Raw genomic sequence first — 23,440 nt, 5'->3', positions numbered from 1 at the left:
AGATAGATAGATAGATAGATAGATAGATAGATAGATAGATAGATAGATAGATAGATAGATATACTCCTTCTTTGTACAAACTTACCACAAGAGGTATTGATGGTATCACGGAGTTCTGCATATTTCCATTTACTAAGATCATATTTCTTTGATCCAGCAGCTGCTTTAGTGGCCTGGACTGCAGGACCTCTGTAATCATATTTTTATACATTAGAACAAGAAATGTTTTCTATACCAGCAAAAAAGTGAGTATTAATTAGTGCCTTGCACATAGTAGGTGATACATAAATGTTAGCTATTGTTATTATTATTATTATTATTATTATTAACAATCACAATTATTATAGAAATAAGAAAAACTGCTATCATAATTTGTAATTATTTTTACTTCTTAGAAAGATTGGATTCAGTAATTATCAGCCACTGTTAATAGAAGTCAAATTACTTACAAATACGTCAATATGTTGTTTGAGCAAATCTTCGCAAGTAAAAATTAAAAAGGATTTTTGGATGTAAGAGTCTGTAAGTCAGGCAAGAGGCATGGACTGGGGAGTCAAAGACCTAGGTTCAAAACTTTGAACCTACTTATAAGTTGTGTGCCCATGTGGAAGTGACTTAATCTCTTTCTGCCTCCATTTCCCAAACTGGAGACAATAATATCCATAATTCACAGGTTGCTGTGAAAATATGGTCTGTAAACCATGAAGCATTATATTAACTGTGAATTTAATATTATAATGTAAATCTTAACAGGGAATGTGTTCTACAAAATAATTATAAAAGAAAATGCTTTATTTACAAACCATTATAATTTCTAACATTGGCTAAAGCAACTGCTGGAGAATGAAAACTACTGAACTTTCATCTGAGGTAAAACTTACAGATGGTTTAAATTCAATAAATATAACGGTGTAAATGTCAAAGTAAAGTAATTACAAGATTGACGTATGATAGAAATCATGCTAATTACTAATTTCATATTTCCTACTATATATGTATGCATTTTACTTTATAATTTTTAAACTGACAATTAAAATATTATTAGCTTATATTTAGATAAATATGAAGGGCCAGATTCTGCCATGTGAGAAAGCTACTTCCTTTGGTTGGGAAATTAAATTCAAGGGATGGAACAATATTTAAGTATTTTAAAAGCAATTTGCATAAAAAAATTCCTAAGGTATTGAAGATAGTGGTTGACTATATCTCAGAATGGACAGTTTAAACACAAGGAATAGGTTAGTCACATGACAAAGCTCTGGCCTCATAAATCAAAAAAATAATTTGACAAATTGATTTCATTGAACTAATCATTATTCTAGGAGTTCTACTGCACTAACCTAGCCAAAATTTCTGACATTTCTTTGGCCATTTGTTCTCTACAAGAAAATCATTGATATAGCAAAAATGAGTAAAAGAAACACTATATTTTAAATTACCTTTTTAAATCCAAAAAAGCCATATAACATCTTAATTTTAATAGTTGAAACAAGTTTGCTGATTTCACTTTTCCATGAAATCAAATAACAATTTTTACCCTCTCTAAAAGTACATAAGCTCTTAAACATTGCTGTTACACAACTCATTAACACATAGCAAAAGTTCTTTTAAAAATTCTTTAAAGTTAGTAGAGTACATCTTATACCTATCACTAAATATAATCATATATTTTTTCTATAAATATCTTTTAGATGAAATTCTGTCTTTGCTTTTGAATGAGATGTGCACAGTATACACAGATCATTCTTCAAAATGGAAGCTCTAACAGACAAGATTATCAACATGTACATGAATTGTACACTTTGCCTACTGAACATTTAATCCTTAATATTAAATAGTCAGAATATAAATACGGCAAGTTAATGTATTTCACAATGCAGAGATTAAAATAAAAGTAAGATTTTAATGAAAATACTGTAGTTCTAAATAAAATACTCTAAAAAGGAAATAATCTAATAAGTAGTATCTATAAAGAAATGAATGATTTTGACCTTGCAAGAATATTTTATAAGGACTAAAAATGTTCCACTAAATGCGTCCCTTGGAAGGATCATAGATCCATCGAAGTATAAAAGTAAAATGGCTCTTTACAAAGATTAATTTCTTTCCAATTTGGTATAATATTCAATTTTCGAAAGAGGGATGAGAATTTAGCTGTTTACTCAAAGGAAAGAGCTCACTTGTTCATTTTCCATTTTCCTGCCCTGGAATGTTCTTTTCATCCAGCTTTCAGACTACTTATATTTCATATTTACTATATGAACTCACATAATAATATATAGTAACTCAGTAACTGAAAATATCTAAATTTCTTTCATAGATATACGCATATATATGTAAAATTCTTTGCATTAACTAACATTAACACCCATATTAACCTCAGATGTAAATAATTTTACTTATTAAGTAAACAGTTTGCAAGTAAAAATAACATTAATTCTAGCTTTTGGTTTTCAAAACTGATGTCAACTTTCAAAATTAAGTTTTCCTTCATAATTTAGCTTAATTAATCTAAGAATCATTGCTTTTTAATGACTGAAGTTTTTCCGAGGGCACAGGTAGAGTTTGTTGGATAACTACTATCAGTTAAGTGATTCAACTTCCACAGTGTATCTCAAGAGGGTAGAATGTCTCCTGTTCTACTCCTCCCCATAAAAAGCGGTCTTGAGGTGGGGACAGAAGCCCATCAAAACCGCCTAAAAATAATCATAGATTTATAAGCCAACCCTTTTTACAAGAATAAGTTCCAATAACTTCGGTAAGTAAAATGAGCATTAAGCAAAACATACAGAGCTAAAAGAAATAGACATTTAAACAAATAATGCTTCATCTAAAAATAGTTTCTTTGGCTTTTTTCATTCCCAAATCTTATGTATGGTTTTATTAAATTGTTTTTTTCTTCTAGAACATACTACTAATCAGTTTGCTTCATAGTCCATGACAGCTTTTTTTCTGAACTTCTAGAACTCTCCACATTTTTCCTTAACCTGAACAAATTTACTAGACTTCAACTTCTTTTACTAAAAGATGGAACTGTTTGGATGACAATTACCTGATGCCTATCTGAATAAATAGTGATCTACTGTGTGCATTCAGATACCTTACCTGTGATGATGACCTCTCTAACCTTACTCCTAATTCTCCAACCCTGGTTTGAGATATTGTTCAACTATTTCATCATGAGGATTAGACCTAAATTTTCCCTTCATCCCCCATAAAAATTATTCAATGATTTATTGTATTTATAAAACTGAAGAGTTGAAAACTCAGTAACAGAAATAATGTTTTAAATTTGTTTCCTCGCAGACACACATATGTTAGTATTAAAATCCACATATATATATCATTTAGTAAATAATTTATTAAGGAAATAAATTTTAAGTAAAATAATGCTAATTCTAATTTTTGGTCTTGAAATAATTGATGTCAATATGCAGAACGAAAGTTAATAACTTCTTAATTTAGAGTTTGGAGAAAGTGTGCTCAATCTTTTAAAATAACTTGTTTAATGTTTAAATAGCCATCATTAAACAACATTTATTTAATTTCCACATAGTAGGAAGATATATTCAACAAATCTAACAAATATGCTTGCTGAAAACTGATGTTCTTTCCTTCACTAAGTTACATGCATTCTCTTCATACATATACATAGTCAGAATTTTTCACTTAGATTTTAGATATAAAAATTAATTCGTACTCAAATGGAAACTGTGAAACTCATAGTTTGGGAGCTTTTCATGACTGAAAATGTATGCATATATTCAAATGATTATTGAAAGATGATGTGGTTATAATAACCTTACTTTGATCCTTTTGCCAATGTGAGGATTTTCGTAAGAAAATATGCATTCATTAATATATAGGAAAAGCAGTTTCTGAGATTTAGCTTCAGATTGACAATACTTTAACATATACTATACATAGTCTGAATTGTCATATATTAAAAAACTGACCTTCAGTAACTTAAAACTGATGCTATTACATTATACTAACTTGAAAATCCATTTCAATTTAAGGGGAAAAATGGTCTGCTTTCATGAAAATAATTAAAATCTTCTAATGCCAAACTCTAGAAGTTATCACTTAAGAGGATCAGAATTTAAGAATACCCAGGACGACAAAGCTATGTAAACTGAGCAGCACATCTTTGTATCCATATGGTAAAGAAAAAAGTTAGTAGAATGAAAATTTTTTATTTCATAGTAAAATTATATTTTTGCTTCAATTATGCACCTGGTCCATTTAGTGTTAAAAATTAAAATAATACTGTCATTTAAGCTTTCATTCATAAGCTGTCAAAATGTTTTTATTTATGTAGGTTTAAATTTTCCCTTAATTTAAATGATCAAAATAAGTATATTTTAGCTCCTCCTATTTTTATTCCATTATCTTCATTTCATATAGAGACTAGGGCAAATTTCCCTGTATTCACTCATTCATTTCAAATCTTCAAAGGACTAACCATAATCAGAAAAAAATAAATTAAGAAAATTTTATTCAATAGAATGAAAAGGAGGTAAGAAACTTTATCTACATTGGTAAATTCATATTTTGCTACGAGCTGGCACTCTGTTCTATTACAATATAGAAGTTAATTTTGTTATTTTAGGCAATTTGATTTTATTCCTCAGGATCATAAACTCAACTGATTCAATTCTACATTTTAATGATATCACAAATGTCGACAAATGAGTCTAAACAGTTACGGAATAGGAATCCAATCTATGAAAAAGAATTTTTTCACTCCACATATACAAATACATTAACAAATATATTCTTCAAGAGGTATATAGAACATCATCATATTGTACATTATATTGCATTTATTTATTTCAATAGCTCTTAAGGGCTAGCATTTGGCTATTCCATAACCATACAAAGTTATGAAAAGCATTCAGTCAAGGACATGACCAAATCAAAACAGAGTATAATTAGGCACTAAATTGTGTGGTACTGAATATAATTGCTACAAAGTTCCACAAAGACTGAAGTATTTAACAAAGGCTCCATGGAGGAGAAAGGGGCAAGAGCATAAATAAAATATAGAGAGGGAAAGGAAGAAAGGAAAATACAGAAAATGGGGGGGAAAGGAACTGAGATTATCCCAACTATTCTTTCTGACCTAAGTTAAGGAAAAAATGAACTCCCTTTCTCAAAGGTAACAAACTCGGCTGCCATTCAAAGGTACCAAAGCCTAAATCTGAATTTCCTCCTAATGGGGTTTACTGCTTTTCTGAGTATCTCAAGTCAAAAATAATTGCACATTTCAGTATACCAAAAGTCTGAAACTTCATTTGACTCTGAAAGACTCTAAATAACTCTCTACACTTAAGGGAGAATAAAAAGAAAATAGTACAATTTTTTCCCTATAGGAGCTTAGACTCACAAAAAGTTTTTAGTACAGATATGCAATAATTTGTCCTTCACAATCAGATAAAATGGAACTAAATTCACCTCTGTAGTTGTATGTATAGGTTTAGAAAAAATACAATCTCATGTCTCTTTTCTTACCCTGAGCAGGTGATAACTGGCCATATTTGTTATAGATATAATATATCTGTTAATCAAACCTCTGGGAATGACCTAGAATTATAAATCAGTTTCTTCCCTATCATCACCCTACCTGCTCAGATGCTCAACCCTTTCAAAACCTGACTCAAGACTTCTCACAATTTGTCATGGCACATGTGCAAAGCCCAAGGATTGATATGGTAAGACTACATGGCAATGGGACTAATGCCAGCAGATGAATTCACCCACTAAAGCCTATGGCAAGGTTAAAAAAAGTTAATTTAATTTCAAAATCCTGGTGACAACTATAATAACCAGGAAACTTGTAATCCCCATCTATTAAGAAAGCCTTAACTTCAAATCAGGAACCAAATCAAAGGCATTCTATGCTTTCCTTTCATAATATTCAACTGAGGGAAAAATCTGGCTATTAGTCTGAAAAGGTGGAGCTAGAAGGATGTCTTATTTTGAATACAAGTTCTATTTTTAAAGGGTTCTTAAGACATAGGGAAATGATGCCATCTTGTGGTTCTGTTTTGAAAATTTTTGTTAAAAAATAAAAATTTTTAAAGACTTCTGAAATCCTGGGAAGCAGTGCTATATAGTATGTGTAACATAACCAACTATGTTTAACATATATCACATATATGCATTATTATATTTGTATTTATACATACTGAAAGATGGTGAGGGTCATATGCTTATGAAATGGATCATTTCATACTTCTGACACCACCACACCACACCCCTAAAAATTCCAAAATGCTATAATTTCTAGGTGTCTTTAAAAAAAATGCTGTAAATTTTTTAAAAAAGGGAAAAAAAGCCCTAAAACCCTTCTATTAAGAATGTACATATTAACTTCTTTCCCCCCCCACAAAAAAAGTTAGCAGCTTCAAAAAAGAGGGTTAAATGTTTCAATTCAACAAATATTTATACTATAAAACTGGAAAACAGCTTCCTTTTTATTTTACGTGAAAGGGCACATATGAACACCATGAACTGGGGAAAATTCAAATCCCAGCATCAAAGCTGTAAAATACATAATGGCTTATGGTGTCTGATTTCCATGCCAGAGTTTAATGCAATATATTCAGAAATAATACTTTTTCCTTAAGTTGCATTTCCATAAAATGCAGCATATATTCTAGAAAAATTTACTATTAAAAACATGAGAGGTTCGCTGCAAAAAATGACATATTAACTAAAACAATTCTGAAATAACATTTTTTCACAATTAAGTAACTTGTTAGGAAAAAAAGTTTTATTCTGCGTATAGGATATGCTGCTTATAAATGGAAAAGTTCATTTTTAAACGGGTTAAAGAGAAGGAATCAGTAAGGCTTTTTTTTTTTCATGAGAAAGAAAAGAGAAAATGATAAGAGAGATTTATTTACATTAAACAAAACCCAACCAGAGTACCTGCGTAATCCTAAATCGAGCTGTGCTTCGTCACTGATGAGTTCTGCCTCATTCTGAACAATCCTCATAGCAAGCTCACGGTCACGGCGTTCTTGTTCAAGCACTGCCTGCTGTTGAGTTTCTACTTCACGCTGTCTGGCTAGTTGTTCCTCCACTTCAGCCTGGAATGCAGAAACAAATTTTTCAATTCTCTTTCACTTTTTTATCCACTAAACAAGTACATCCTAGATTACATGTTGTTAATACATAACTAAAATATAGAAACAAAGCTTGATTGCTTCTTCAATTGGAGAGAAAAGCAAATAGCACTGAGACCTCAGCTGTCTCATAAAATATTACATAATAATAAGTTAATGGTATTGTTTTCAGAAGTCAAAGACTTAATCAGTTTTTATAAAAGACCTAAGTCCAAGGAAGAACTGTGTGAAGCATGAACTATCATTCTTATAATTTTGACATGAAAAAATCAAATCAATAATTTTATTGAGACCACTTTTTTGTTTTCTAAGAGGGGCAACTAGTACTGTCAGTGTCATATTCTGTTAAATTTTAAAACAATCTGCAATGAAGAAAACTGATTTACAACATTTAGAAAGAGAAATACAAATAAAACTAAAATGGGCATTTCTAATCAATGTTCTGATTTATGTGACATCTACAAAATTCTAAAATATTAAGACTGCACTTTCATGCTTATGTAATGTGCCACTTGATTTCATCACACTTTCTACTTCTCACGTACTTATCACATTGTTCTTTGCACTTCTATTTATCTAGGTAGGTTACCCTCCTGGATTGTAAGCTTGAGGAGAACACCACACTGTACAAAGCAGGCATTTAAGAAATGTTTGTTGAACAAATTAATGCACAAAAAAGTAACCACACTATACTACTGTAGTTTGAAAAACAGTTTGCCAATGTAGACATATTTATCTCCCTTCTGGAACATACGCTCCAAAACGGCAGAGACCATTTCTTATCTTAATTTTAATCTAGCAAAGAGTTAGGCATCTATGTTAGTAAACCTCAACAGGGATTTTATACAGGCAATGACTGGTTTCTTCCCACATCAAATTACACATATTCTCAAATTAATTGTTGCATCTTTACTTGGAGGAATATCAAGATATTATTACGAAAAGGAAGCAGAAAAAGTACTGAGCTGCTAGTTTAGTCCTGCCTTTGCCAGAAATTTGTATGTAATTTTGAACAGTTCTAACCTTTGTGAATCTCAGTTTCATCATCCATAAATGAGGGGATAGGACTAGGTGATGTTAAAAATTTCTTAAAGTCAACAAATAATTCAATCTACTCTAACAAGCAATTATTAAACATATGTTATAGGCACTAGGCATACAAAGTCAAAAAAAGCAATAGTCCCTCCATTCAAAGAATATTGTTTCTATTGGAGAGAAGCAGAATGTCCACAGACAATTAGATAGAAATACATACAAAATAATTTCCTGACAGAGAATATGAACAATGACCGAAATCATAAAAGGACTAATAAAGCTAAGGTATGCTTTGAAAGAAAATAAGGATTATAAGAAGCAGATGTATATGGAATACAGTCTGTGCAAAGATACTGAGATGAGAAAAAGAATGCCATGTACAGCAAAGAGGTCAAACTCGTGTAGACAAAACCAAATTAATATGTAATTGGGAAATGTTTAAGAAATAAATAAAAACAATACAACACAGATAATGTTGATTTATGGTTTTCTAAATCAATATGCAGCCCACAGGGATCTGCTTCTATTTGAGTCTGACACCACTGATGTACAGGTAAGAACTAAAAAGATCATCTCCCTAAAATGGAGAAAGCCTCAAAGGAAGTACTACAAAATATGGCCCAAAAGCTAAGTGGGACCCATAATGTGGAGGGTTTTAAATTCCAGCACCAGGAGTTCATATTTTCTCTTTTGGACAAAAGGAAGCCACTGAAGATTTCTTAACAATGAGTGAGATATTTTGATCTGTATCTTAGGCATATCAAATTGGAGATTATGTTGATGTTGCATGCGAGAAGGGAGAGACCAGAAGCAAGAAGATGAACTGGAAGCTACTGCAACAGATTAGACAAATTAGAAAATTTCTATTGCTAAAATTCTTGTCTATTCCATGAAACACTACCAGTAATTACTACTACAAGCTTTCTAATCAACATATATGTTAAGATAAAAAGAGCTGAAGTTCCTGTTCTGAATTTGTGCAAAGTACTACAATCTCCAAGAGAGGAATGTTATACAACAACAAATTTATAATTTATCAAATTTATCAATATCAAATTTATTTAATTTTTAAAAGATACTCATTTATTTTTGATTACATTCTTTAAAATGTAGCTTAAAATGTTTATGGTAGAACCCATATATTGAAATTTGCCCATTTGCAGACAGGCACAGAGCACCACACATTTGGACAATAAAGCTCACATCTGGCTCAGGTCTCTGACCAAGTGCAAACTATGGCATCAGGAAAGGAAGAATATCTGGAATAACAGAATTACATGCCAGGAGCCCTTAACAGTGGGAGTTGAAAAGGAGTCAAAGATGTAAAGCGCTCTAGAAATGTAATCTTCTCATGTATGGGGCAAGCATAATTTAGTAGAAAGGCAAACGGTAATAAGAAATCAGCTGCAATCAGGGTAACAGAGGAACAAATTAGGGAAATGTCAGGGGGAAACTGGCATGAGAAAACATGGATTAAGGTTTGGAGATTGTGCCAGAGTGTTTTGGATAAGGGTCATATGAATATACTAATTTGACTAGTGATTATTCCAGCAATGGCAAATTGCTAGTCTATATCTTATACTCTTCACCAAAGGGAGAACAGTTGAGTCCTCAAAACTGCCAAGTAGATAAAAGTTTTTCTCTGTCCTACTCCAACCTTGCTTTCCATTGCCTCCCTAGCAATCAAAGTATTCATGCTACTCTGCCAGAACTTCTCTTCCCTAAGTAAAGTATCCTACAAAATTAATTCTTAAAACTATTGTGGACAGTTTGGAATGGTGAGGCACTTTGAAACCATGTGACAGGAAGTCTGATTAAAGGAACTTTGGATTGCAGGGACGTTTACCCTAAGAGTAAAGAAGATTTAAGTAAACATGACTGCTGGGTTTCAAATATTTAAAAGGTTGCTATGTTGAGAGAATACATTTATTCTGCTTAGCCACAGAAGGTCAATGGATAGAAGCTAAAAAATATAATAATATTTCAACTCAATACAAGAAAAAACTTCTTAAAAATTAAATGTGTCTAAAAGTGGAATTAGAGCTAACCATAATGAATTCCCTGATACTCAAAATATGCAAGCAGACCCTTGACGAACATACGTGGGAAACATGATATAGGTATGGTTGAAATAGATGGCGTCCAAAAATCCCTTCCAAATATGAGAACTCTGATCCTACAACTATAGCTAGAAAGATGGTGAAAAACAAATGCGAGATGTTTTCGCACAAGGAGCTTCTTGTTTTTTGTCTATTCCAGTAAACTGACCTGTCTCAACAAGCGAGCACATGCACACAAACTAGTACACACCTTCCTAAAGTAGTTCTGCCTGAAAATACAACAGGGAATTAGCATTGTGAATACTAGGAAACATGAGTGATAAATCCTAGCATGTGAACACATCCATGTGTTTGCCATTCAAGCACACCTAGTCCATTTCTCCCATACCTGTATACGTTTTTCATCATCTTCTCTCTTCTTTCTCTCCTCTTCTTCTTGTTTTCTCTTTGCCTCCATTTCCAATTTCCTAGAAAAGGGGGGGGGGGGGGGAGTTTAAATATGCAGTGAAAAAAATGTACAGTTTTAAGTGCTGAAGAACAGAAGTTATGGAGAATTGTATGGTTCCTTTATCATACTAGTTAAATGCAATTTCCAAAAAATGAAACTGATTTTGGATAGATACACACTAGGAACATCTTGACTGAAATAAAAATCGACAAATATTTACCATCTAAAACCTGTAACATGCAGAGAAGAGAAGTTTACTCTCTAATTCTAGAAACTGTTCAACAAAACAATATGAGCTTTTAAAAAGAATATTAATGAAGCTTAATCAATACCAACTATTTACTCCTCTAATCTCTAAGTCAAGATATAATGGTTAAGATCACTCACATCCGCCTTTCTTCTTCATCCTTTTTTCGGCGTTTCTCATCCTCTTCACGTCTTTTTCTTTCTTTTTCCATTTCTTCCTGAATTTTTCTTAGTCTTTCTGCTTCCTCTTCCTGTTGCTTCTTTTTCTGTAATGCACTGAGGAGTTGCTCTGAGCTTTTAACTAGGGCATCATATTCTTTCTGTATCTGTTCCCTTGTCATCAGAGTGGACTGGAAAAAGAAACAATAAAAAAATACTTTAAAAATATTTCTTGTTCTATTATTTGGCTTTTTCTATTATTTGAGAAATAAATTATCCACAAATATTTAAGGAGTGCCTACATACAAGGAACTACCTCATTTACATTAAAGTTAAAAATTAATACAGTATAGTTATTAATAAAAACATCTGAATATCAAAAGAATATTCATAAAACTACTTGCAAACTTCTAAAATGAATACTTCTTTGTAATTTCATAGTATTAAATTTAGCCACTATAAGGCAGCAAATTTTACTCATTTACAATGCCATATATAGAGTTATCCCTTGACAAAACTGTAAAGTCAGCAAGGTTTTCCTGCAGCAACCTCATTCTCTTTCCAGAGCTTTATTGCTCACCCCTCAGGTGCCTTGCCATGCCTTGACTGCAACTCCCTCCAATCTCATCCCAATCCTAAACAAGCATCTAACCTTTTCACAAGCACAAAGTGGTTAAAAAAAAGCCATGAATATTAACAAGCAAGAAGAATTTGACCTTTGTCTATTCTCACTTCCTAGGTAATGAATGCATTTTAACAGTAGCAATGTAGAAATAATACTATAAAATAAAGAAGTGACCCTAATGGTAAGAATTTTATGTGCTGAAGCAGGGGGAAACTTTCTGATGCTGTTCAAGTCATCAATAAGTCAATCTATCAATCAACAAGAATTTTTTTATTGCTTAGTATGTATCAGGCAATATAATAGGAGCTAGAGATCCAAATGATGGGGTGCTCAGGCCCCAGCCCTAAGACCATGTCTCTGGAAGCCTCCCAGTTTCTCAGTAGGCCCCTGCTGTGAGAAAATTTTCTCTTGCTGCAGAACACATTCTCTTATCAGAACAGACGCAGGGGTGCCTGGCCCAAGGATTTTTGTCCCTGGGTGGCCCAAGGACCCTTTTGGCACCAGATCCCCAAGGTCCATGGCTCTAGCAGCTAAACAAAAAAACTTGCATCTTCTCCTTCAATGTCTGACATCAACTGTAAAACTCCCTACATTTTCCCATCCATAGATCACCAATGCCTGCTCCCGAGAAATCTGGACCTCTTGCATTACCTAATTATTCCTATCCCTGCCCCTTTTCTATATAAGCTTTAGATTCACCTCCATTAAGTTGAAAGTTCCCCAAAAGAACTTTGCCTGATACTCTTGGCATTACAATAAACTGCCACTTGACTGAAACATGGCTTTAGTGTGTAAATTCATTCCAGGTAACTCTGTCTTGGCATTTTTGAGGTCTCAGCAACCCTAAATCAAGTAAGCACCCTCAAACCTCTTCACAAATACAAAGAATGAAACAATACCTACACACAAGGCTATATTCTAATGGGAAAGACAACATGTACATATAAAATATAAACAGAAAATGAATAAACACAAATATATGCCTTGGAGTTAAATAAAAGATATTTTGGAAGAGAGGCCACTAATAGCTAAAGGCATCCGGAAAGGCTTCAACGCAGAGGACTATGCTTGAACTGTGTCTTCAAGAAAAAGAGAATTTGATAAAGTAGAGGTAAGGATCAGGTGGGTTCTGGGCATGTGGCACTGCCAGTGGAAAGGCATACAGATGGAAGATGAAAAATCACATGGGAGAGAAGGCCAATCAGGCCAGATCGTTTAGGTCTTTATAAGCTAAGGAAGAGCCTTTATGTTTTATCCTAGAGCTAATATGAAACCCCTTTAGCTGACTGAATAGGAGAGCAAAGGTTCTATCTTTTTTAAAGGAAAATTATTTGGGCATCAATGTGTAGGATGCTAGGGTAGGACTGGAATGGAGAGAGACCTGAGGCAGAGAAACCAACCAAGAAGCTGCTAAAATAACCTAGAGATGATGAGGAGTAAACGAAGAAATGAGTAGAAAGAAAGGTTGAGATGCAAGAGATGTTGGGAGGGGAGAAGTGGCAAGATTTTCTAACTGGCTGCATATGTGAAGTGAGGGAGAATGAGAAGTCCAGGTTAATGTTGAGGACACAAACCTATGAGACTAGAAGGATGATGGTAACTTATGGAAATGGGGAAGTTGGGAAGAGGGAAGGGTTTGGGGAGAAAGACTGGTTCAGTTTTGGACAGAGATGTCATCAGGACAGTCAGCTTAAAATGTCTAAGAGGCAATTAGTGACATAAAACTGAAGTTCTATAGAAGACAGACTGGATGTGCATATACGAGTCATCTGCATAGAGAGATTAATTAAGTCCACAGAAACAAATGAGGTTACCTTGAGAAAGTGTATAGAGGGAGAAAAGAAGAGGGACTAGAACCTTGAGAAATACCCATAGTTAGTGGGCATATAATGTAAAAGATGAGCAGACAGGTAAGAGGCAAACAAGGAGAAAGTAGTGCAGGAATGTGCTGGGGTCAACTTGTACCGGTTCACGAGAGCCAACTGTCCCATTTTCAGTGTGAGCACAGAGCTCAGAAATTAGTAAACATTACCTATGAGGACTTGATTTATTGTTTTGTTTAATGTCTAGACTTAAGACAGTGATGGAGAAAATTTAATAATGCATATTACTCTGTAACATGCATTTTCCGAGAGCTGGTTGTTAAACATTTACCAGTACACCAATGGAATAGAACTACAAAAAACCACTGGGGAGAAAGTATCCCAGAAAAGAGGCTGTACAATAGTGTCAAAAGGAGCAGATAGGATAAATACTAAGACCAGATCATCAGGACTGTAAACTATCACTGGTAACTCTGGAGGAAAGTAGTTTCAGCTGAATGATGATATCAGAAACCAGACTCAAAGGGATAAGAAGTGAAAGGAGAGGAAGTGAAGGCAGCTACTGTGGTTTTCCCTCATGCCTGGAATGCTCTCTTTCCTCATCACGACCTTGCTTTCCTGGTTTCTTTCAAGTCCCAATTAAAATTTATTTTCTACTAGAAGCCTTTCCCAATACCTATAAATTATAATGCCTTCTCTCTATTAATTACTTTCTTTTTATCCTGTATATAGATTGTACGTATTTGTTCACTATTTCCCCCATTAAATTATAAACTTCTTGAGGGCAGGGAATTTCTTTTGCCTCTTATATCCTCAGTGCCTGGCACGCTACAGACTCAAAATAAATGCTTATTGGCAGACTAACTTTTTCAAGGAATTTGATTACGAAAAGATAAAGAGATATTGGGGGGAAAGCTTTTTTCAAAAAAGTATGGGGGAGGTGAACATGTGTGACAGTAGGGTAAGAACCAGTTGTCAAGGAGAGGCTAATGATTTGAAAGAGAGAAAGGACTGAGGGCATAATCTGTTAAAGACAGAAGGACAGAGTGCAAGTATAGAGAGGTTGGCCTTGGCAAGAAGAAGGGCCATCTCCTTGTCAGAAACCTCAGGAAAGGAAAACACAGGATGACAATGAGTTTTGAGATGAGAAGAATGAAACAAGAAGGAGCCCATGTCAAATAGCCTCAAATTTCTCAGTAAAGTAAGGAGGCTCTCAGCTGGAAGTGGGAGAAGAGGTGTAGGTATGAGAAACTTGGGGAGAGAAGAAAAGATTTGGAATCACTTTTGTGGGGAATGAAAAAGGTAATCAAGTAGGGAAGAATGCCTTGCTGCAGTGAGGGCCTAGTTGAGATACCCAGTCAGCACATATGTGAGATTTCCTCCAGTTGTATTCAGAAAATGGTAAGGAGTGAAGGAGATCGATGATGAGGGTAATCTAGGGCTAAAAGTTGGCATAAGAATAGTGGCATTATGTGGGAACGATGAAAAGAGAATGGAAAGCAGGTGACTGGAAAGGGATCAGCCAAAAGAGCCAGCACCAACATCCACACCCAGCTAGCCAATGTAACCAGTGATGAGCCAGAGAAATTTGCAGCCTGAAAATCTCTGTATCTAGAATCAGAAAGAGGTGAGGATCCCCCAAGAAAAACCCAGGAAAGTCAGAAAGCCATTTGGTGAGAATATGGGAGAAGCGGTGACCAATACATTGCCACATTTCTCACACCAGCATTACCCAAGCCCAGGGGCTTTGAGGTCTTCAACACACAATCCTGAGAAACAAGTGAGGTCCATCTAAGATTCAGAGCGATATTACCCTGGGAGATAAAATTCAGTCAAGGAACCTAGGAGACCCAAGCCAAGGCCGATGAAGCCTAACATCCTAACAAAAAATACAACAGGGGATAAGCCTGACCCTGGCTCAAAGCCCCCAGTGAGAAACTAGACCTGAAAGATGAGTAAACAAATGAATAAATTCAATGAGTAAAAAAAAAAAAGCATTAGAATTCTAAAGATAAAAAAAGCAGCAAGTAACTCCATAATAACTACAGAGATTCAAAGGAAAAAAATTATTTTCCAATACCTGGGAAAAATGAAGAAAGAGGGCAAAGAGTAAACAAAAGCTTTGGAAGAAGGAATTTGAAAGAGAATAAATAGCTTAGAAGAGAAAGTGGCAAACCTTATCCAAGTTATAGAGTCCCTAAAAACTAGAATACATCAAACAAAAATCACTGACTCCGTGAGGCAGCAAGAAATATTAGAATAAAATCAAAAAATTAAAAATATAGGGAAAAATATAAGATATCAACATGTTTCATATATAAGATAAATATATACATGCAATACAAATATCTCATATTAAAAACAAATGATCTAGAAAATAAGATCAAGGAGAACTAATTTAAAAATCATTCAATTCCCTAAAAACCATGACTTCCTAAAAAAAGCCAGAGCACTATATTTTTTAAAATCATACATGAAAATTGCCCACATCTATTACAACTAGAGGGTAAGGGGAAGAGATAAAGAATGTATCAATCATTTCCAGAAACCCCAAAAGGAAGTTCTAGGAATATCAGACAAAATCCAGAGCTCCTAAAGGAAAAAAAGGATCGTAAGCATCCGGAAAGACAAGTCCAGTACACAGTAACAATCACGTAAGACCTGGTAACTTCTACTACAAATGATATCTTACAATACAGTATTTCAAAAGTCAAAATATATAAGCTTACAACCAATAAAAACTTACACTTAAAAGCTGAGTATAATCCTATAGGGGCGAAAATTGACTTTTAATGGAATAAAAGACTCAAGAGTTTCCGCTGAAAAGATTAGAGCTAAGTAGCAACTTTGAAATATAAACATAAGAGCTCAGAGAAACTTAAAAAGATAACTATCTGTATATATTACACATACATACACACGCACACATAAATGAGCAACTGAAAGGGGTGGGACTTGATGATGTAATACTAACATTCTAATAGGGGGAGGGGAGAGAAAAAGTGTTCCTTCAGAATCTTAAGGTCTTCAAAGAACATTGAGGGAGTTATAGGAGAAAAATAGAAGGTCTGTGGGTGGATTCATTCTGTTCTTAGGGTTTTAAAAGGGTAAAATGAATACAGTAGTGAAGAAAGAAGAAAGAAAGAGGTGGGTGGAACTTGCTATTTCTCCTAACTGGGGTGTGTAAGAAGTATACAAGCAGGGAGGAAAGGGGAGGAGGGAGTGGTAATCAGATGAACTTCACTCTTGTCTGAAACAAAGGAAGGGTTTACACGGGCACGTTTTGGTGTAGAAATACATCAAACTTAACCAGAAAGAAGTGGGGTTAAGAGGCAGAATAGAAAGTAGCCACAATCAGAACAAATTTTCCTGATCTTAATGGGGGTAGTAAAAGGAAAAAAAAGAAAAGTAAAGAACTACAATCTAAGGGGGAGGGGGAACCCAACAATTGGGGAACTGGCTGAATGAATTGGGGAATATGAACGTGACAGAGTATTATTCCATTATAAGAAATTATGAAATAGATGATTTCAGAGAATCCTGGCTACTGTGAACTGATACTGTAAAGTAAGCTGCACCAGAAGAACAAGTTATTTAAGGAAATAATAAAGAACTCAATTCTGAAAAACTCAAGAACTCTAATCAATGAAATGACCGTATATGTCTCCAAAAGATCTGACTCTTTTTGCAGAACTATGCTTATTTGTTACAAGGGTGTTTCTCCCCCTTCTTCATTTTCAACTGAAAGGGGAATAAGAAAAGAAATTATTAATAAGGACAGAAAAAAAGAGAGAGCCATTTAAACACTTTTTTAAAAAAATGCACAAAAGAGAACAAAAGGAAGTTCACAAGGTAGTATGGGCAGGCAGGACAGTTTTGGCAGCATCATGTGAAATGGAGATTCACTGTTTCATACATAATCCTTTTATTGCATTCTGTTATGGAGATGGAAATGTTCTATTTTGTGTGTGTGTGTGTGTGCGCGCGCGCGCGCGTGTGTGTGTTCCAATTAGAATTTTTTAAAAAGAGGCCAACCTAGGCTTGATGTAAGAAAAAACTTTCCAACTCTTAAAGCTATCCAAAAGCAGAATTAAGCTGCTACTAGGAAAAAAAAAACCATAGGTCTTCCAGAAGAAACCAGATAACTCCTTATCAGGTAGGTTGTAAATATTCTTATGAAACTAGATGACCTCTGAGGTCCCTACCAAATCTGAGATACCGCAATTCTTTTGAATTTCCAAATGCCATAGGCCACTTCTGTCCTACCTCCTCATCCCAAGGTCAGAAAAAAAGATATAAAAAGGACAGGCTCTCCACTTCCAAACTATGATGCCTATTTTTTTACTGTTTTACTTATAGCTTTCAGAAGTACTTTGTCTTCTCAAAAAAGACAAAGAAATAATGGAAGAGACGAAGAGACAGAAAAATACAGATTATACAAATGCTCTATTAACACAGAGTTATCTTTTCTAGTAAAAACTGGAGGATAAGGTCAATTTGTACTGATCTTTTCAGGTTCCTTATTATGCAGAAACTTGTTATGTACAATGCACTATTTTATAGTAACTACTTTTACAATCAAAGTTTGGTCAACAAATACCACCACTTATTTCAAAAAAACATCAAAGCGTAATCTTAAAATAAGGAAGTCACCTGGACTGAAATTACATACCTTAATTTTAGCTATCAATGCATCAATAGAAATATCAAGATCCTTGATCTGCTTGATCACCTCTGGTTTTCCGTCTTTCAAAGCATTCACTACTTCATTAAATTTGTCAAGTCTTTTTTTCAGCGTGCGCACTTTGATAAGACCATCAATGCTGGGAAAGCAATGCTTCATTAGAGTTTAATGTCAATACCAAACAATTAAGTAACAGAATTTCCATTAACTGAAAAATACTCTTAAAAGGTTTTCTTTCTTTTTTATTTATTATTTCCCTTTCTAAATATGAGCTAAACAAAAACAATCATACAAGGGACTATATATGACACAGATAGGCAGCAAAGGGAATAGGATGATTCACTCTTGAAATGGCAGTTCTGAATTCTGAATCACTTTTCAAATAGATTAAAAACTTTTGAAAGATCTTAGGCAATTAAGAACTATTTATATTCAAAGAGCTATAAAGGTTAAATTAATACAATAGGTTCAAATAAAAAACAAGCACTGAATCTATAAGCAAAAATTAAATATTATTATTATTCCTAGAGAGCATCTTGCAGCAATGTTGAACCATTAGTAATTAAACAATGATAGTAACTGTTCTGAAAAAATTTTGTTTTTAACACTGAAAGAAAAAGGTGTCAAACAACATAAGCTACCAAAACAATCTTAGTAAAATAATATCTAAATAAATATTAAAAGACAAAAAGACTGTTTTCTAAAAATAAAGTGATAAATGAGAAAAATACCTTTAGGTTTCAGTTTCTTGATTTTTTTGTCATGATGAATTTATCACTATTTAGTTATCAGTTTGTTATTTAACTTAACCAAAATCCATCTTACCGTGGTTTGTGTCTTCTTTTGCAAAGCCACATTCGAATAGTCTTCTGTATTTTAATGCATGCATCAGCACGATATTTTATTTTGTTCTTCACTATGAGAGTAAAAAAAAAATGACAGCAATTAAATTAAGTCACCCTAATTAGATAAGCGACACCATTAAAAGATATTCATTTTTTTCAAAGCAGAAGCTCAAGAAAAAGGCAATTTTTAATCCAACTACAAAATCACAACATGTAGCATTATTCTAATTCTTTACAATAGTTAAAACAAAAAGCAACAAAATTGGATTAGATTTTATTTTAAATAAAATATTATCATGTTATTATATATAAAACTCAAATTAACTGCTATTGTCAATTTTAAAAGGTTTAAAATTACCTAAAATTTTCTTGGCTCAAGGTAAAACAATTTCCAACAGAAAGGAATGCACAAAAATTGTTTTTAAAAACCTACACAAATAACCACGGGAGCATTGTTTTTAGAAAACTGAGAAGGAATATCCAACTAATAAAACAACTCTTTACAACTTTTACTAGGTCTGTCTAAGTACATCACTGTCCTCTGAGGACCTGACTTTTGGTAATACAGAAATCTTTTTTTTCCAATTTTAATTATTTATTGAGATCCTTAATTAGAGGCAGAAAGTACAAAATATATATAAGACCCAAGGAGCTTAAGATCTTGATGGGAAGTCATACATACATGAAACTTTTAGTGAATGAACTACTTTTTTGGGCATTTTTCTTTGTCCCCACCAAGAGACATCTTATTTTAACAAAATAAGAGTCACCTTCCCAAAGTCAGTTCTCATCTTAAAGTACCTGTAATTTTGAAATGAGCTTTCAATTAAAAGGCAGCTAAAAAGCTGGCATAAATCAAAGCTATGAAAATAAATGCAGATCAAGGACTAAACATCTTCTCCAACCCTCAGATCTCTCAAACTTTTTCGAAATAATAATTATGTGCAAGAGGTAAACTAATTTCAGCCGTATCCACAGGCTAAGACACCAAGAACCCTAACAAGGTAACAACTTAATAAATTAACAGCAACCTGCTAATTCTTAATCCCTGAAACACTCAGGAGCATACTGCCCCATCAGCCCCCTTACAGGGCAGCACTGTTGTCTTAATCAGCAACCCCTCTGCCCCTCACCCCTCTATTCCATAGCAACAAGTAAAAGTATTTTAACTCTACTCCCCAACACACACATACACATGCACACACACAAACACAGGCCCTGTGCTGAGGAGGTGGACGTACAGAGAAGCTACACAGGGTAATGAGTCAGGGCATGCCCATGTGTGTGGCTCTAGCAGGTCTGAAAGAAAGGGGACTGGCATCTCATTGAAACCAATTCTGTATCTACAGAAGTGTCTTGGGGCAAAGACCAGTGAAAAGCGAATTCCTCAGCATGAGAGAAAGCTAAGACAGCTTTGAGGTGCAGACCTCAAGGGATCCACCAAAGAAAAAGGAGTCCAAAAATCAGTTTTGACGGACTCCATGGTCTAAGACACCAATAACCTTAAGTATGTTAACAATCCAACAAACTAACAATAGAAAACACTAATCCCTAAACCCTAAAGTGATCTCTCAGCACCCACTCCCCATAAGCTGAAGGGCTGCATAAACCCAAACCCAACCCAAACCCACTCAGACACCTGCAACAGAACTCTGCCCTTCCATCCCCAATCTGCACTGCAGAAAGCCAAAAGCCAGATGCTTGCTCTGCCTGGGATGGCAGCATGGAAGCATGCTGTGCAGCAACAGGGCTCAGAGGAACTGGAGCAGCACGCCAGCACAGGGGGTAAGGGAGAGAGGGTGTCCACCAGGCCTGAAGAAAAGAGGATTGGCAGCCAGCTGGAGATAGTTTTGTTACCCAAGACATCACTTGGGGCAGAGATCAAGGCAGGCAAAACATGAATTCCCCAGTGTGGAAGGATGCTTAGACAACTTTGATGTCCAGACCCTAGGGAAGCCACCATCAAAGTGGAAAAAGTCAGAAAATCAGGAACAAAGGAATAAAAGGGTATAAGACTGAAATTATTAACGATCTCAGAATGAATAAGACTCAGTTAAATGCCTTGAGCATAAGCAGATAAACCAACAAGGAAGATAACAGAAATAATAGAAGGGAAGATGGCATCAAGATCTTCCAAACAAGGCCAGATATCTATAAATAAAGGAAAATTAATCTGCACCTGATGGGGCAGAAGATCTTACCGATTCCCAAGAAAGTGTGGAATCATAGCAGGATGGAATCGCATCCTACGTGGCTTAAGAGAGAAATAAGAAATGTGAAAGCAGAAATTATGTCCTGCACAACAGAAATAACTGACAAAACAGAAAAATTTGGATCCATGTTGGCAAACCTCACCAAAGAAACAAAAGAGAAAACAACTGGTTGGAAATTAACATTTTACATAGAAGTGAAGGACGATCTGGAAAAAATAAAGTAAAAGACAATAATGTTTTTAAAAAATTATCTCTATACCAGCAAAACATATAAATCTCAAAGATAGAATGTATAGAAACTACTTTAGGATTATGTTTCCCAGAAGAACACAACAAATCAAAAACCTAAACACTTTAATGCAAGAAACAACACAAGAAAAACTGATCAGAACTTCTGAACGCAATGGAAAGAGTCCACAGATTGCCTCCAGAAAAAAAAATCCCTATGCTGCAAACTCCAGAACACATAGTGATAAATTTAAGAATTCCAATGACAGACAAAAAATTCTGCAAAGGATCAGGAGAAAAACCTTCAAATTTAAAGGAAATGAAATTCAAATAACACAAGAGTATTCTACACCCACCAGAAACTGCTGAAGAGAATGTGATAATGTGTTCTGAAGAATAAAGGACTCGAGATGTAATCCAAGGTGACATAACCTGCAAACTTGAGCCTAATCATCAATGAAAAGAGATGGATATTCAATAAGAGGGGTATATGAAGCATTCCTACAAGAAAATAAGTGGAGGGGTCAAGACATAAGTACTGCCTTCTTCATGTTCTTTTGTACCTGATTTTCAACTAAGTTATGGTCACAAAATAGAAAAAGAAATACAGAAGTGAGAATAAAGAGGTGATCTTCACTAGGCACAGGTCAATTAAACAACAGAATTTATAGGCAGTTGAGTATTTGTATTCAGGGGGTCCTAAGGCAAGCTTGAATATGGGCATTTTAGAATAACAGGCTGTTTACATAACAAGCCCCCTCATCATTTCTATTTCCCCAATCCTACTCACCCTGCATATTCAATACGTTGTTCTGTCTGTGTTCATAACATCTCTCCTACAGAATCCCTTATCTCCACTCTCACACCACCAACCTACTTCAGGTTCCTATCACTTCTCCCCAGGACTATTGTAATAGCCTTCTAATTAGTCTTCGTGCCTCAGGTCTCTCCACTCCCAGATATTTTCCACTCAGCTGCCAAAGTGAATTTTCTTAAAGCACAATTCTGATCACGTCATCTTCCTACTCAATAAACTCTAGTAATTCCTTATTACCTCCAAGATCAAATATAAAATCCTCTGTCTGGCATTTAAAACCCTTCACAATCTGGTCCTTTCCTACCTTTCCAGTCATCTTACACTTTACTCCTCTCCACGCATGATTGAACTACACTGGTCTACTTTGCTGTTTCTCACACACAATACTCCATCTTCAACTCTTAGCACAGGGCTTATTGCACAGAGTGTTTAATAAATACTTTTCTAAAATAAATTTATTGTTTTGAACTAGTTTTTAAGGATTATGAATTGATCTGTTTAATTTACCTAAGTCTATAAAAGTAATTTGTTATTCACATAAAATTACGGCTTATTTATATTCTATGCTAAAGCTGTTGTATTGGTACATTCAGCAAGTTCAAAAGTGTTAATATTTCTATTCATAGAGACTTCTTTAAGTCTGACCATAAACTCAACCAAAAATAACCCCCAAAAGTCTCCAAAAACACACACACAGAGGAAAAACACTGAAGGAAATACTTACATTTGATAACTGAAAGTGAACACCATTGAACTTTTTTCCAGCGACTGCAGACAAGCCAATAATTGACTCTTTTAACAAGTTCAGCCAAGTGATCAGGGTCTGATTTCATTATTTGATCAAATTCTGCAAACTGAAAAGAATTTTAACTTCAAGAATTTAACTTTTTTTTTTTTACTTCATTATTTGATTTACTGCATTATTTGATTTACTTCATTATGTGATTATTTATTTCATTATTTGATCAAATTCTGCAAACTGAAAAGAATTTTAACTTCAAAGAGTAATTTTTTAAATAAGAAAATATGCAAGAGAGTAAGGTAAGGACCTGACAAACAACAGAATTTTCTAATCACATGTATATATCAATTTCATTGTTCACTGATCATTTGATACTGCTGCA

The 23,440-nt window shown here is 34.3% G+C and overlaps 1 protein-coding gene across 4 annotated transcripts in view; it reads right to left on the bottom strand.

Moving 5' to 3' along the window:
- MYO6 (myosin VI) overlaps positions 1-23,440 on the bottom strand; it is a 236,477-nt gene that overhangs the window by 20,476 nt on the left and 192,561 nt on the right. For all 4 annotated transcript variants that reach the window (XM_027852915.1, XM_027852916.1, XM_027852917.1 and 1 more), the window contains 7 exons: positions 23,041-23,170; positions 19,039-19,129; positions 18,202-18,352; positions 11,064-11,272; positions 10,617-10,695; positions 6,937-7,097; positions 86-189 (listed from right to left, as the gene is read on the bottom strand). In XM_027852915.1, the coding sequence (XP_027708716.1) occupies positions 86-189; positions 6,937-7,097; positions 10,617-10,695; positions 11,064-11,272; positions 18,202-18,352; positions 19,039-19,129; positions 23,041-23,170 (925 nt within the window). The remainder of the gene's footprint in view (positions 1-85; positions 190-6,936; positions 7,098-10,616; positions 10,696-11,063; positions 11,273-18,201; positions 18,353-19,038; positions 19,130-23,040; positions 23,171-23,440) is intronic.

The sequence above is a fragment of the Vombatus ursinus genome, unplaced genomic scaffold, assembly GCF_900497805.2.
Source record: "Vombatus ursinus unplaced genomic scaffold, bare-nosed wombat genome assembly UNPS02009835.1, whole genome shotgun sequence".
NCBI lineage: Eukaryota > Metazoa > Chordata > Mammalia > Diprotodontia > Vombatidae > Vombatus > Vombatus ursinus.
Note: the sequence above shows the minus strand (reverse complement) of the source record. Positions and strands in the feature narration are given on the sequence as shown.